General features: G+C 35.8%; 1 protein-coding gene across 6 annotated transcripts in view; it reads right to left on the reverse strand.

The window, feature by feature from the left end:
* LOC121317136 (WD repeat-containing protein 26) overlaps positions 1-17,326 on the reverse strand; it is a 104,826-nt gene that overhangs the window by 6,152 nt on the left and 81,348 nt on the right. For 2 of the 6 annotated variants that reach the window (XM_041252769.1, XM_041252767.1), the window contains exons 11-15: positions 13,542-13,620; positions 12,635-12,764; positions 9,257-9,442; positions 8,269-8,340; positions 5,706-5,888 (exon numbers count right to left, since the gene is read on the reverse strand). In XM_041252769.1, the coding sequence (XP_041108703.1) occupies positions 8,282-8,340; positions 9,257-9,442; positions 12,635-12,764; positions 13,542-13,620 (454 nt within the window). In that variant the 3' untranslated portion in view covers positions 5,706-5,888; positions 8,269-8,281. Of the gene's footprint in view, positions 1-5,705; positions 5,889-8,259; positions 8,341-9,256; positions 9,443-12,634; positions 12,765-13,541; positions 13,621-17,326 lie in introns of those variants that run through there. The other 4 variants (XM_041252771.1, XM_041252770.1, XM_041252768.1 and 1 more) reach the window with 3 other exon arrangements.

Raw genomic sequence — 17,326 nt, forward strand, 5'->3', positions numbered from 1 at the left:
GATCATCTATCACCAAACATGCAGAATTGCATTTAAGATAACAATGTGCTTTACCTTTATGTCAGTATCTTCAGGCTCAGTGCAAGCAGCAAATATAATTTCAAAACACATTCTTAACTGGCTATAGACCTACCCCATATAGGCTTGACTTTTAGGATGCATATGTCTTAAGACCAATTTGATTTTATCTTAGATGTGTGTGTCATATGAATGGGTGTTATCAGTGCAACTAGCAATATCTTTGCAACCAGTGCAAGAGAGTCATATACAGGGATGTGATGCTCTCGACTATAATGGCGAGCCTTCAGAAAATGTTTAACGGGAGGAAACAATGAAAAGAAATTGACCAGCACATTGGTAATAGAGAAATAGATTATATCGAGGGTGAAAACAGACTTTAGATATAAATACTGGCTGAGTAAAAATACTAACCAAGTAGTACTGGATAACTGACCCCGATGTGTCCAGTAAGAATCAATACACTGTCATTTACCAACAATACATGGTGAACTTATTTTCCTAAAAACTCGCAAGCCATTTTGCCAGCATTAACTTTCCAAATGTACACTTTACTAGTTATATAATTTACTAACCCCATTTTCTAAATATCTTCTTTCCATGTATTAACAAAATAAAATATTCCCCTATGTAACCAATAAGACTAATTCTATTAAGGTTTGTAATTGGTCACTGAAAATAACTTAAAATACAAATAAAACTTTAAACTCAATTTTGTATTCCAAAGTTTATTTTTTTATTATTAAAACTGGTTACTATAAACAACTGCATACACCATTTACCCCACTGATGTGCAAGCTGTATTTTAAATTGAACCCTCTAATGCTAAACCATTTACTGTTTTTAACCGGTAACCAATATATATATAACCCATATATTATATATTATATATATCTTATATATTATATATATATATATATAATTATATATATATATAATATGGGAATTACGAAATACTTATTTAAATTGACACAAGATGCATATGTCAACACACTATATCCTAAACACATTAATTACAGAAACAGTACAATCACTTTTATATAATATTAATAACACATTTAAATGCAAATTAGAGCTCTCCAATGTCCCACTGAAAAGCCTAGAAGATGCATACAACTTACGTTGGGTAGCTACAGAACACCAACTCTGAAGAAAAAAACAAACAAAAAAAAACCCCCTTAAATCTAGACATGGAAATAAATGTGCATTTTGAAGACTTGAAGAATGAATGTTTGTCAAACAGTTATCCAAAAAAACAAGTGTTCATTTTGAACCATTGTTTTGGTAATCTTATCACTTTCCCTATTCCATTATTTTAAAAGCATAGCATTTATTTAGGTGTGATCTTTCCATTCCATTTTCCTAGTTGACGGTATGAGTAGGGAGGGCGTAGGGGTAGGTAGGGGACTTCTGAGGGGACTAAGCCGTCCTGGCTTATGGTTCTTCAGTTTAAAAATGTTCTCCATCATTCACGTGGCTATGAGAATACTCTGTTGTTTTTGTTTTTTTATTAAGAAAATACAAACTATTGTTAAGTGCAGAGCACCACCATAAAAAGGGTGAGTTTGTTTAAAAAAAGTGATAATAAAAACAAAATGTAATTTCTATTAACAAGATATATGTTAAATACTACATATTAAAAAAAAAAAAAAAAAAAAAGCTAGTAAAATGTGTTCTGTAAATAATTAGTAGTGGGGAAAAAAGGTGAAAATAAATAATGAAAATTAAAGGCCAAATGGCACTTTACATTTAAAAGTGATGATACAGCAAAATAAACAAAAACAATGTATCGTCTGAAAAGGAAACAAAAATCCTTAAGAAAAGATGAGCAGAAAAACTGTCTTTTTAAACATTTAATATCAGTCCATAGCAAATAGTCATTACATACCAAAAAAGCTCTAAATGTAACTAGATCCCCCATAACTCCATATATATAAATCTTGACAGTTTAGAAATCTGAGATAAGCAAGTATAGTATTTTATCACCCTCTGCAGCTCGGTTCATGGATTAAGCCTGCATTTGTACAGTTTTAACAAATTGCTTCAAAAAACTGCTGGGAGAAAATTAATCATCATCCAATATATAAGCAGAAACAAGACCTTTTGACATAGCTTTTGTGATTCAAGATGGGAACGGGTCACAAAGTCTAAAAGTCATGCTATTTTCTTGAAGGTCAAAGCAAAATTAAATCACTTATTAAAACAGGTTAAATAATGACTTGTGTCCACCTGCAGTGTAGGCCATGTTCTATACATTCAGAAATTCAATCAAAGCAAGCTGCATGTATTATACAAGGGGATACAATCAATGTATACAAATGCAATATTTGTAGTATGTTTTTTGGGTGTGTAGGGTGGAACTGTAAGCAGCAAATTTCTGCCTATAACTATATTTGAGGCAACCTTATCAACAGACCTTTCGGGTTGGATTTTTAAATCGGTGTCCACACTATTTCACAATGTTTCTCCCAACTTAAATCAACACAAATATTTATGTAATTGACTAACTATTAAATCATACTTAAAAGGGAGTCATTGATCAGTATGACTGCAGACCAAAGAACTTTGCACTAGTCTGAGATCAAGACCATAAAACAGGAAGAGGTAATAAAAATAAGTGATAAGTGACACTGTTAAATTGACACATAGTAACAATAGGACTTCATAATACCTGTACTGTGTGAAAAATTCCATACAGCAAATGCTTAGAGTAAGTGTCAACTTTGCAAAATAAACAACATTTTATGAATTGGGAGAATCTAATTATCTAAATGTATGGTAATTTAATGGAGGAAATAAAGCTCATGTTAATGTTACATAACTGAGTCTAGACCAAAGCTGTAATTATTCAACTACATTATTCAAATATTCACAAGCATATCAACATCCTGTCTTTGTTGGTTTGAAATTCCATTTATCTATGGTTTTCTGCACATGCTACTATTAAAAAAATTATCTGCGATGACAAAAATCTTTTAATTATATTATTGGGTTTCTAAATTATATTTATTATTTTTTGTAATGTCCATTCCCTGGAACCAGGTCAAATCTCGGTTATTAATTAACAGTCTGTACTAAGTTTTATTTTTTATTTTTTGTAATAATGCCAAGTTTTTTGCTTTGTTACTTGCTTGAATTCCTGTTTAAATTTGTGACTATTCTGGTGTCTTACGCCAATCAGTAGCACCTTACTAAAAGGCATGTGAAAGCTATATTACAGACAAGAAAGTGTTCCAGACAATAAAGCAATTCTAACCAAACATGTTTAAACAACTTGCTAACAAAGAAAAAATAAACATTTAAAATCATACATAAAAGCTCGAGAGAAAACATTACTGAGAGAATGTTTCTAGTTAAAGCGGTATTTTGCCATGATGGCCCCAATTTTCAGATTTACCTCCATCCCATTGGGGATATATATATATATATATATATATATATATATATATATATATATATATATATATATACCTTTACAAAAGAAAAGTTGCACTAACTATAGTTACACTCAATGTTATGATTGTAAGGTACAAAATAATTACAAAAACTGAAAATGCAGGTTTAAGTTAAACATTTTTATACAGAAAGAATAAACCAATCAACCATAAAATGGTTTACCTTCTTTAAAAATGTATTTTGATTAAATTGAAACTACTCTGGGTATCAAAATAATGACATTCCAAATGGGTATAGACTAAAATATATAATAACTAATTGAATAATGTAATTACCAATTTTTGTAATTTTTTTATTTATTTATTTTTTAATTTTACTCCACAATTAACCTTAATGTTTAAACCTCTAAACCTAATTGTCTGAGTTGAGTATAAAATTGAATTTCTTTTTTTGCAACCTGGAACAAATTAGCATGAAATAAGGATATAATACTGCTAAGTTCTGTGAACAGATCAACATTCAAATTAAGTCTTCCAACAAAGCAAAAGCACAACAGAAAAGCGCTGTGCAAAGGTTAACTGTAGCAAATTTTCTACACAATACAGAGAGATCTGCTCATATTTGGACGAGTTCTGTAATTTAATATGCCAGTATGATGTTAATCTAACATGGTAGAAAAGAAGAACAAAGTGAACTGACTATTAAAAAAAAATAAAAATAAAAATCCTAATTTAAGTCTGCAACATTTTGCCCCAGAATTAAACAGAAAACAAGTTAAGAGTTTAGGAAAGACCAAGTTAGAAGCATCCCCCAGAGCTGAGATAACTGCAGTGGGGCAGTTTGGACTGTTTTTTTAAGCATATTGGAAAAAACTCGTCATGTTCTCGCCTACTTTAAAAGTATGAATTCTGCAATCGGTGAAGGCTAGTACAACAATTAAACCAAAGTCTACAAAAATCTTAGGACAGCTGGGCACATCTGAAATACCTTGATCATGTCACTACTGATGGAAAGCAGTTTGTACACTATAAAATGAGCAGATATCACCTTTTCCCAGTGCTGCCTGAAGGTGGTGTTTGGTTTACAATTAAGCAATGCCACTATAAGCTAAGTTTCTGGAAAAAAGAAAACAGCTAGTCTGTTCTTCTCAAAAAGACTATTTATATTTTGTTTGTTTTTTTTTTTAAATACAGGAGTGGCCAATTTTAGATAAGATGTGTACATAACTAAACAAATGCATAGAACATTTAGCTATTACATCTTGAATGCAAAAAGAAATGACAGAGGGCATAGTTTTGAACTGTTTACCAACTCTACCAAATATCCCATTTATATTTAGTCTAGTACTTTTGGGGGAGAAGTCAAACATATCTATTTTTAGAATGGTAAAGCTGTGTGTATGTATATATTTGACACACAATAAAACATCACTTAAGCTTAATCATTCCAGTAGACTATGCTCAGAATATCAGACCAGAACAATTGGGAAAACGCTGCTTTTGTTCTCTCTACCCCTTGTCTCTTGATTTTTGTAATTATAAAAAGACAGCCCCCAATGTTATATACTTAACCGAGTCAGTTAAATAAGGACTAAGATTAGGGCCTGCATGGCAAGATATGTGGTACAAGTGTCAGTAGGCCTGTATAGTACTGTAGTTAAGATCAGATGGATGGGATTCTATTGCTGTTTTAGTTGATCCATGTATATCATGCCATTAAAAGGTATGATACATACCACTGGTTAATTCATCCTGATACTGAGCAAGCGCTACGCAATGATTCAGTCTAATGATGTAATGATCTTGGCTTCTCCATGCTAATAAAGTTTGAGAAACCATGAACCGTGCTGTAGAGATTCTAAGCCAGACCAATCTGGGACACTCAGGAAGAGAGACAGGATAAAAGACATCTCCTATTAAATGTATATTCTTCAGACTAAAGCACTCCATTTTCACTAATCAAGCCTTCTAAAATGTTAAATAAACTCCAAACAAGCATTTAAACTCCATTACATAGAAGAATGACAAGGAAAACTGCCAGACCAAAATGGCAAAAAGAAAAAACAACCCCCCCCCCCCCCCCCACCCAAAAACCCCCCCCCAAAAAAACACACTGCTGAGTTCAATGGATAGTCTCAACGTAGCACAGTTCTTCACAGACCAATGGGGATAATTCAAGACGGTGTCCAACTGCATTCTAATGACGTGCTTCTTCTTGACTTGGTTACTATGAAGCAAGGTGGTAGATGCTTGGCTCCAGTTTGGGTGCCAAAAATGTTTTTTTTCTCTCTCTCTCTCTCTCTCTCTCTCTCTCTCATTTAAATGCTGAGCCATTTCTGTCCAGTGATCAAGATTTTGTTACATCAACTCCAGAGCGATTTAAAATGCAACTTTTTTTGTTTGTTTTTTGTTTTGTTATTTAGAGAAGTCATCCACTCCAAAGTCACCATCAACTATTCATGCTACTGCCATCCTCTGTGAGGAAAAAGACAACAAAAAAGGTTTAGAATACAAAATACTACTTTTTCCTTTTAGGCTTAATCATTTTAAAGATATTCTACTATACCAAGATACAGTGCTCATTCTCTATGGGGACTTCTGTCACGCTGCACACAAAGGGTTATGTGATACAAAGAGAGCGCCAGAAAAGTTTTTTTTTTTTTTATTAATTTTTTTTTATTGGAGAGTCAATGGAGTGGTGTCGGACTGAGCTGCTTTCAGCTAATTTTATTGATGTTTAAAGTTTTTATTTTTTTTATTTAGTACCCTAACTTCTCATATATATTATATTGAGACCACTGCAAAATGATCAGTTTCTCTGGTTTTACTATTTATAGGTATGTGTTTGGGTAAAATGAACATTTTTGTTTTATTCTATAAACTACTGACAACATTTCTCCCAAATTCCAAATAAAAATATTGTCATTTAGAGCATTTATTTGCAGAAAATGACAACTGGTCAAAATAACAAAAAAGGTGCAGTGTTGTCAGACCTCGAATAATGCAAAGAAAATAAGTTCAGATTCATTTTTAAACAACACAATACTAATGTTCTAACTTGGGAAGAGTTCAGAAATCAATATTTGGTGGAATAACCCAAGCACAGCTTTCATGCGTCTTGGCATGCTCTCCACCAGTCTTTCACATTGATGTTGGTTGTGACTTTATGCCACTCCTGGCGCAAAAACTCAAACAGCTCGGCTTTGTTTGATGGCTTGTGACCATCCATCTTCCTCTTGATCACATTCCAGAGGTTTTCAATGGGGTTCAGGTCTGGAGATTGGGCTGGCCATGACAGGGTCTTGATCTGGTGGTCCTCCATCCACACCTTGATTGACCTGGCTGTGTGGCATGGAGCATTGTCCTGCTGGAAAAACCAATCCTCCGAGTTGGGGAACATTGTCAGAAGGAAGCAAGTTTTCTTTCAGGACAACCTTGTACTTGGCTTGATTCATGCGCCCTTTACAAAGACAAATCTGCCCAATTCCAGCCTTGCTGAAGCACCCCCAGATGAGTCCCATTTTCAGCTTTGCCCAGCATCTGGTCGTCTAATGGTTAGATGGAGACCTGGAGAGGCCTACAAGCCACAGTGTTCGCACCCACTGTGAAATGTGGTGGACGATCGGTGATGATCTGGGGGTGCTTCAGCAAGGCTGGAATCGGGCAGCTTTGGCATGAATCAAGCCAAGTACAAGGTTGTCCTGGAAGAAAACTTGCTTCCTTCTGACAATGTTCACCAACTCGGAGGATTGGTTTTTCCAGCAGGACAATGCTCCATGCCACACAGCCAGGTCAATCAAGGTGTGGATGGAGGACCACCAGATCAAGACCCTGTCATGGCCAGCCCAATCTCCAGACCTGAACCCCATTGAAAACCTCTGGAATGTGATCAAGAGGAAGATGGATGGTCACAAGCCATCAAACAAAGCCGAGCTGTTTGAGTTTTTGCGCCAGGAGTGGCATAAAGTCATCCAACATCAATGTGAAAGACTGGTGGAGAACATGCCAAGACGCATGAAAGCTGTGCTTGGGTTATTCCACCAAATATTGATTTCTGAACTCTTCCTAAGTTAAAACATTAGTATTGTTTTGTTTAAAAATGAATCTGAACTTATTTTCTTTGCATTATTCGAGGTCTGACAACACTGCATCTTTTTTTTTTATTTTGACCAGTTGTCATTTTCTGCAAATAAATGCTCTAAATGACAATATTTTTATTTGGAATTTGGGAGAAATGTTGTCAGTAGTTTATAGAATAAAACAAAAATGTTCATTTTACCCAAACACATACGTATAAATAGTAAAACCAGAGAAACTAATTTTCTCTGGTTTCTCTAATTTTGCAGTGGTCTCAATTTTTTCCAGAGCTGCCTGCCTGCGTGCGTGCGTGCAAAAAAATTGATTTTAGTTTAGCTTTTTTAATATATTTAATTATAAACAAATTCCAACTGCAGCAGCCTACTTGAAGTACATAACACAATACTTAAAAATAGCCCTGGGGCTCTCATTGTATCCCATTACCCCCTATGTGCTGTGTGACTGAATTAATGGAGTCGAGTATCTTGGTGTATATATATATATATATATATATATATATATATATATATATATATATATATATATATATATATATATATATATATATATATTATATGGTGTTAAGGGGGTATTAAATACCCAATGAATTGCAAAATATGCATATTCATACACAAAAAACAAAACTCCCAAAACAAGTGAAGAATCCTAACGTGTATGGAGATAAGTGTGATCAGACATTTATCCCAATGTAGCAATTCCCGAAGCCAATATAGTTGGGAACAAAACATGCCAATGGCACCCCACCCACCAGGTATACCTTGGGAAGATGATTATAGTAAAGCATCATCTGGCAGCACAGCTGGATGAATACCCATGGCTTTACAAGATCCTGTGTTTCAAGAAAAAGTGTGCACAGGATTGACAATAATTAGACAGTAAAATAGAGAAAAAGGTGTATTTAAAACTCTATCATGTGAAAGGCAGTGGGGAGGGGAGGCGGGGCTTTCTTGGGACAACTACATAAAATACATTCTGATATAAAGACAAAAAACTGTTCACCAGGACTGTAAAACCTACAAGAAACGTAGTCAGTTAATTAGACAAATGTATCAGCTTTACAATGATGAAGGCACAGGCCCAAAACATTTGTCTACATGACTATGTTATGTATACGTTTTACCATAACAGTATTCCTAAAATCAAAAAGTTTATCTATGTATGGTATGAATCTTGCGTTAATTTATTTAGCATTCAACATTCATCCTCATCTTTGCAGCGAAACAGATCCTCATCTGATACTTGGATATAGTTAAAATACTGAGTTTCACTGTAGTAGGTTTTTTTTTCTCATATGATTGGCCCTATCCAGTTTTCAGTTGTGTGGCCTATTTAAAAGTATATTTTGAAAAGGAGGTAACCAAACTTTATGCCTTATGCTAGAACATACCGTAAATCTACAAATATGAGAAAGATGATAAGTAAACTCAATTGTCTTAAGTCAGGAGAATGGCCTCAGTAGAGTACTTATGCAATAAAATCAATTTGTCTGTGGCAAGCAGGTGGTGTGAATGAACAGCATTTGATTGAGTTACTAATATTTACTATAGGTTTGCAAACAAAATAAGTTAAAAAGAGATTAAACATCCTAATTTGGATGAAAAACAAACATTTCAACGCTATCAAATTTGCCACCAACATTTCTTGTTTTACAGTAACTTTGTTTTCTGTTCAACATCATCTGGATAAACAATAAATGTCCAGACCCCAGTGAAGATTAATAGAAACATCTTTGTTACCATTGTTACCTTCAAAATCCTGGCTGTCTACAAAAGGTGCTGGTCCCCATATCCTAACAGTGCCATCATCAGAGGCACTGGCCATCATGCCAGGGACCTGCGGGTTCCAGCTAACGCAGTTTACTGTGCGCGTGTGTCCCGTCAGCTCCGCAATTGGCAGCTCACTACGTTTGTGCCAGATATACAGCTTATGGTCTAAACAAAACAAACAGGGTTAATAAAATGTTTGGAAATACAAAATTAAAGCCATCAGTATCATGTCAAACAGACCACATGAACATGAAAAATGTCAGTGGGATTAAAAAAAGCCCTGCTAACTGTACGGTTTAAATACAGTACATGTGAAATATAGGCCAAATGATACTGCAAAAAATATATAGAAAATACTGTGTGTTCATACAAATACAATTTTAAAAACAAACTGCATTTGCATAATTGGATAAACGTACATTTAAGTAGATGTGCCGAGTTTGAACCGCTATACAGGAGTATTAAAAAAAAAATCCAAAGCGACTTTGTTGCTCTGTCCTCTCAGCCAACAGAGAACCCAAATAGGATAATTTCCAACATTATTTACAGAGATGCAGGTATTTGACAGCGAGAGATATTTTAGGTATTTTAGAATGAAAGATGAAAGGTTTGACGATATGTTAAGGAAGTACGCCTTTCCAAAAGAGACGCGTTGCAAGATTTTAAATTACTTCCTTCCCACTTTTCATACAGGGTCAGAGACCCTCGACTCCGAACAGAAATGTTGTCTGTCAGAAGTATGTACTGTAAGTCTTGTAATCAAAAGTAACATTTACACTCTTCAGCAACTGAAAGCACTAGTCTTTATATTATTGGTTTTGTTGTATTATTTAAAAGTTCTTGTGTATGTTGATGTAACTAAAACTACATTATTTCGTTAACGTTCCGTGAATTCTTTTTTTTTTTTTTTCTAACCTCGCCCGCAAGATATACTAAAAATGACCGTGCCAAAATCATAGCCTTAGTCATACGTAACCAATTACCTGGAGAGGATTTTTTTCTGCATATCTTGTTTAAAACAGAGTAGCGATGCAATAAGAAATATGTAGGTTATGGTAAATACATAATGCTTTGAAGAGATGTTTGTCACAAAAATGTTTTTTGGTATTATCTTTCAAATATACAGCAGATGTGTAGAGCCCTGGAATTATTGAGGATGCACGACATTAAGTCTGTAGAACCTAGTGAAGGTATGGAGAGTAGGCTAAACCGCTACACTGCAAATGTCTCTGACAGATGCACCCTGGAATAAAGCCTACAAAGATGCCATGTCCATGTGGAATGAGCAATGAGCTTTTCTGGAGGGGACAAGTTGGCAGCTCATAAGCCTTCCTGACTGTGTCTGCTATCCACTTGGACAGATGCTGCTTAAACAGGGCTTGACCATGGGACTTCGCCTCACAGCAAACAAAAAATAGTTTGGACTGCCTCCAACTTTTCATCCTGTCAACATAGTACACCAGGGCTCGAACTGGGTATTAACCAAACTGAACCCAGGAAGAGCACCTGCCATGCTTGTCCTCCATAGGCAGACTGGTGTTGCATGTCTCACAGGGACAGACCCCGGAAAGGATGCAAGGATCAAGCAATGCAATAGGGTTGTACAGCTGCTGTCTCAATCTGCTTATACATTGACTGGACAGGTCAAAACCCGAGCGGGATCGGTTTAGTGACCTTGACACCAGGTCAGTACCAGGTTGGGAACCGGTTCGGTGTTCTAAACACTGAGTCAATACTTGTTTGGAACCGGGTTGGTACCAGTTCGGTAGCTTTTGCACCAGTTCGGTTCAGCACTGGTGTGGTAACCTCAGACCCTGTTCGGTACCGTGTCGGGATCGGTTGTGGGTCGTGACCTCGGTTCCGTACAGGTCCACCAGGTCGCAGCTACCGCTCAATTTGAAACAGGGTACTGGTGCGGTAACCTACATCCCGTTTTGGTACGGATTCACCAGTTCGCAGTCACCACGGGTGGCAACGTACATGGATGCCCACCTGTAAAAGCCACTGGTACCAACATGAGACTGAGGGAAGCCTGATTATTAGAATGAACCAACAGTCTTCGCAAAAGTGATGCTGTTCAGCAAAACTGCAGAGATACTGTGGTTGTGATGTACTGAAGCGAGTACCTCGGTCCTGCGCAATGCAACTGAATCAAGCAGCTGCTCTTATTGTACGCATGCAAGCACCACAATACAGACAGGCTTGTGCGTGACTATCTGAAAAACAGAAAAGACAATGAGGAAAGATTCAACAAAAACAGTACGTTAACAATTACATAAATAATATAAACCGTCTTGTATGGTGCTAATTAGCAAAAACAAATTCAGCACAAAGTCAGCCAACTTATGATGCTGGGTCCCTGGGAAGGAGCGACTCGCCAAGAAATGTGTAAAAACAGAAAATGTGAAATATATACAGATATACAGAGCTTTGGTATATTCAGGATTCCGGACTTTAGGAGGTAAACACCCATTCGGTAATGGTTACATTTCATTTTGATTGAAAAGTGAAGTCAGACTGATCTGGATAGGCAAGGTAAACTGCACCTGTTTAGCACATGCCTTGACAGGCAGAAGGTAAACTCACAGCAGCTCCTGTTGTGCCCTTCCTATAAGTGCGTGTTAACTACTGCTTAACCCTTTGCAGTCCTATGTCGGACCAGGTCCGACATTACAATTTACCCTTTCCTGTCCGACATCTTCAAAAAGACGTAAAGCACAGGTCTCTAGTCGTTTTTTCCTCCGGAAAACACAGAGAAAACCTTTCAATGGCCACGTGAGACAGATAGGAGACAAATGAAGCTGGTAAAAAAAAAAAAAAAAAGGGGCGTATCTCATAGCCCGAACAAACAAAGGAGGTAGCTGCTTCTGCATCCAGCGCTCAAAGAATATCACAGACATTTGCAGAGCTTTTTGAGATGTTATAGTAATAAAATAATGACTTGGATCACATCATTGAGGAGTTTGGTGATAAAATGAGTGATCAGGAGAGGATTTATCAGTATACACGTCTATAAAGAGGTATGTGAAATACAGCAAACAAGGGGTGGGGCTTGGCTGGAGATACAGTACTGAGTGTCCTTTTGCGATTCAGTGCCTTTTAAATCCGTTTTACTCTGAAAAGAACATTTTAAACAGCACATTTAAAATAAACAGCATGTGTGAAAATAAATTTGACCTGACAAGCGCTGAATAAATGGACTACAAAGTGTTAATGAATGACAGTTAACCATATACAGTAACATTCCTATCACTTAAAACTTGGAAATAAAAGTAACATTGTGTAAAGACTTTCTTAAACATTCAATTAAAAAATCCCCTTTGGTAATGAAGAAATTCTCTGGGTTGAAAACCTTACCTTCACTACCACTGGCTATGAAGTCTTCATTATGGCCTCCAAAACATGAGTGGATTGTATAAAATCCTTGTGTGACGCCTTGATACTTTCTCACTAAAACTCGGTCCTGCAAGTCCCATAAATGAACTCCCTAAGGGGCAAAAAAACACAAACAAAAAAAACCCCAGAAAATATTGATTAGATCATTCATCTGACAAATCTGACAATATACCAGTCCATACAAATGACATTCAAATAATTTAATGATCCCTGGATAAAATGTATCTATTTATTTTTTTAAATTTGCAACTTGATATAAAATGTAGAAAACTGGGTCTTAATGGCTACAGAGTGTGCAGTTCTGTGTAAATGAGACTCAAGAGACCCATGGGCTGTGACCAGTGTGTCTATTATGACAAACTACAAACATTTAAAAAGACTAAAGTCTACAAAAATGCACCCACTTTGAAATTGGCAAATACCTACTTGTCAACAAGACTTCTAGAGCTAATTCCCTTCAAAATGAGCCGTTAAGAAAGAGAGTTTTGTTAATTGTAAGCTACATATAATATACGTTTACAGTTTTTGTGGCTAGCTTTCATCAAGATAAGTGGATTCCGATAAGTAGCCAAGTTAAATCTTATAAGCTACTTATGTAGAATGCCTGATGTGTTAAACACTTTAAATTTGTTGTCAGTGACATGAGACACTCTGGCAAAATTAAAAGTGTAACTGCCACTAATAGTTATAATAGGAAAATTCCTTACAATTATATAAAGATTTTATAATAAAGGAATATAAAAATAAGATAGGAATTGGTACATTTCAGACCACCACAGTACTACTGTAGTAACACAATCGAGTTCTAGGACATAGCCAGCACTAGCCAGGTTTTAATTATTTATTTTTTTTAAATGTAACATCTTACCTGAGTTGCTACATTTAACAAAGCTAATCTTCCATTCTTTGAAACTGTAAAAGACATTATGGGATGATCCTCTTGTACTCTGAAACAGAGATTACAATACATGTATATACAAATACAGAAGCATGTATACACAAACGTTTAGTAACTTACTAAAAATAGATTTGTTTTAGTATAATTCAGCAGTAGAAAGTTTTTCAAACCAGATTATGCGTGTGCAAGCATATTGATCTTTACGGAAAGCTATCTGGGTCAAAAAAGCATCGCTTGCTTTAGCACAAACGAGAATCTCATAACATAAAAAATGCAAGTACGTTATTCTGAAATACCTCGCTTAAATAGTGCCTTTTTATATAGATTGTATATATATTATATATTTTTTGATGCGACTTTGTTAAGTGGAATGTAATAAACTAATGCCATTTCCATGACACTTAAGTGTTTAAAGTTAAACTTTTTCATTTGTTAAAAGTTTTCATTTGCTTGTTCAGCTACAAAAAGGCACAAGTAAACCTCATGTTATTACTTTATGAAAATGTGTCTATGGCCACTGTTTACCGTGAAGATACGTCAATAGCAAAAAAAAAAAAAAAAAAAGTAAAAAAAAAAAAAAAAAAATTTAAATAAAATGCGGCAGAGGTCATGCTAGCCTTTAAAAATGTGCATTTATAGAAAGCATACCATCTCAAAAGCTGTGTTTTCAACCAGAAAATCAGCATTTTTACATATTGCATCAACATTGTTATTATTTTCCAGTGTAACTAAGTTAACATGAAAAACAGTACACACTATAAATAATGGTAGTAGAAATAATAATAATAATAATAATAATAATAATTAGAACTGCCAGACAGTTTTACGGCTCCCAAGCCCTAGTATCAGTACCTGTATAAGTGTTTAGTTCTCAAATGTGCCAAGTTTAAAACCAGCAACTTGAACAGTTCCACAGAAGATGATTTTGAAAGTTTTTTTTTGTTTTGTTCATGGCCATCTTGTTTAACGCACAAATACCATTTTTGAAAATGTAAATTTTACCGACATACGCACGCTGATTTTCAAGTTTGAAGTGTCTCAAGTGAACCATTTTTAAACCAAAGCAGTTTATAAGAAGAAAACGTAGGAGTGGCAGCCATATTGTTTCACAAAACATAACCATTTTACACATCTGCATTCCATTGTCACCGGAACGATGCCTACCAAGTTTAGAGTCTGTTGGTCAGACGGTTTTCAAATAAAAGCAGTCTGCTGTTAACGGCGTGTTTCTGTGAAATTTGCGGAAGCCATTTTACTATTGAATTGTATCACAGCAGCTTCTGCTTTGCAAGCAGGTTTGGATGCTGATAATATCTGCCAAGTGTCAGATCAATCACTTCAACTGTGCCAAAGAAGAACATTTCAGGAGGTTTCAAGAAGAAATGGGTCATACGGCTCATGTCATTTCAGTTTAACACCAGTTTCTTAAAAGTCAGTTGTATTGCTACAGTGTCAAGGATGATGCTTGTGAAGTTTCGAGTTAGTCAAATAAATCGTTTGTCAACTGAGGCAGTTTTAAATTTCACATGTAAACGTATACCTGGCGGCCATCTTGTTTTATAAAACATCACCATTTTGACATGTTTGTATTCCATTGTTACTGGGACAATAACTACCAAGTTTGGAGTTTGTTGGTCAAACGGTATTCAAATACCAGCAGTTTGCTGTTAAGGGCGCTTTTCGATAAGATTTGTGGCAGTCATTTTGACATTGAAATTTATCACAGCAACTTTTGCTTCGCAAACTTGATGCCAAGTTTCAGATCAATCGCTTCACCGGTTCCCAAGAAGATTTTGAAAGGTTTTATCGAGAAATGCATCACGGCGCCAACTGCAAGGACGCAGCAGCAAAAAATTTTCAGCACTAGCCAGCTAATGTATCCAGCTTGTTACCTGCCAAGTCAGAACCTGATCAGTCACACAGCTTCGAAGCAGCAGCAGTTTAAAATTTGGGGAAGAAAAAAATAATAATTTTAATTTTTTTTTAAATCTTAACAATAAATATAAATAAATAAATAACCTTAACAATAACAATAGGCTTTCCAGCCTTTGGCTTGGAAGCCTTATAATATCTTTATTTTTATATAGCACCTTTCATAGTGGACCACCATCACAAAGCGCTTTACAGAGGTAGATTGTGAACTGTGCATTATATACAGCGTCACTTACAACAGGACACTGATTTAACATCTCTTCCACAGGATGGAGTACAAGGAGGTTAAGTGACTTGCTCAGGGTCATACAGTGAGTCAGTCAGTGGCAGAGGTGGGACTTGAACCGGTGACCTTCTGGTTAGAAGCGTAAAATGTTGAAAATCCCCCATTCATGATGTAAAAAATCAGTGTTGTAGAACATTTACCAATGTCTCTGCAGGTAACTGTCAACATAATAACGATTTACAGTTTTGCTGTGTTAAAGTTCTTTACTTTTTCCTTTTAGCAACCAAGTCAAAAAACGACTAACTCTTTCCAAATCTTAATTCTCAGGAGCTTCCATTGAAATTGTTATGTTTTAGATGATCCTCATATAAAGGAGAATGTTTGCTGGATTCAGGACACAAGATTCAGGTATTGTAATTGCTGCAAGTTTTGTGAAAGCAGTAAAGATGTCAGAATCGTTCTCAATAAAAACCCTTGCAGGCCCCTGAGGTCATGATTAAAATAATGATTTTTGAGCACATGTCTTACTTGTCCAAATTCTTGGCTGATAGTGTCAACAGGGAAGATGCTTTGATACAGACTACTGATTCGCTCTAATACCAGGGACGTGCGCAGTACTACATGGGATACGGAGACTTCCACTGATTTTTAATTTAAAAAAAAAAAAAAAAAATTTATATACTGTGTAAAATGGTTCCACTGCTCCCTGAATCCTCTCTCTATATATCTATACATATAGTGCCTATAGAAAGTCTACACCCCCTTTCAAAAGTTTCACCTTTTGTTGCCTTATAGCCTGGAATTAAAATGCATTAAAATAGTGTTTTTTTTTAATTTATCTACACATCCTACCCCACAACTTCCAAGTGAAAAAAATATTCTAGAAATTTGTAGAAAATAAATTAAAAATAAAAACCGAAATAGATTGGTTAAGTGTCCACCCCCCTTGCAACAGCAATCCTAAAATTAGCTCAGGTGTAACCAATCACCTTCAAAATCACACCAAGTTAAGTGGCCTCCACCTGTGTTAAGTTGTAGTGATTCACATTATTTCAGGATAAATTCAGCAGTACTTGTAGGTTCCCTCTGCTGGGTAGTGCATTTCAAAGCAACGACTCAACCATGAACACCAAGGTGCTTTCAAAAGAACTCCAGGACAAAATTGTTGAAAGGCACAGATCAGGGGATGGGTATAAAAAATATCTAAGGCCTTGAATATCTCTTGGAGCATGGTTAAGATGATTATTAAGATATGGAAGGTATATGGCACCACCAAGACCCTGCCTAGATCATGCCACCCCTCCAAACTGGATGACCGAGGAAGGAGGAGACTCAGAGAGGCTAGCAAGAGGCCAATGGCAACTTTACAAGAGCTACAGGCTTTTATGGCCAAGACTGGTCAAAGTGTGCATTTGACAACAATATCCCAAGCACTCCACAAATCTGAGCCTGTATGGTAGGCTGGCAAGAAGGAAGCCATTACTCAAGAAAGCCCACCTTGAATCCCGAATCTCAGGAGATTGTAGCAAAAAGTTTTGTGGTCTGACAAAACTAAAATGGTACTTTTTGGCCTAAATGCAAAGCGTTACGTTTGGCG

The sequence above is a fragment of the Polyodon spathula genome, chromosome 6 (assembly GCF_017654505.1).
Source record: "Polyodon spathula isolate WHYD16114869_AA chromosome 6, ASM1765450v1, whole genome shotgun sequence".
Lineage (NCBI taxonomy): Eukaryota > Metazoa > Chordata > Actinopteri > Acipenseriformes > Polyodontidae > Polyodon > Polyodon spathula.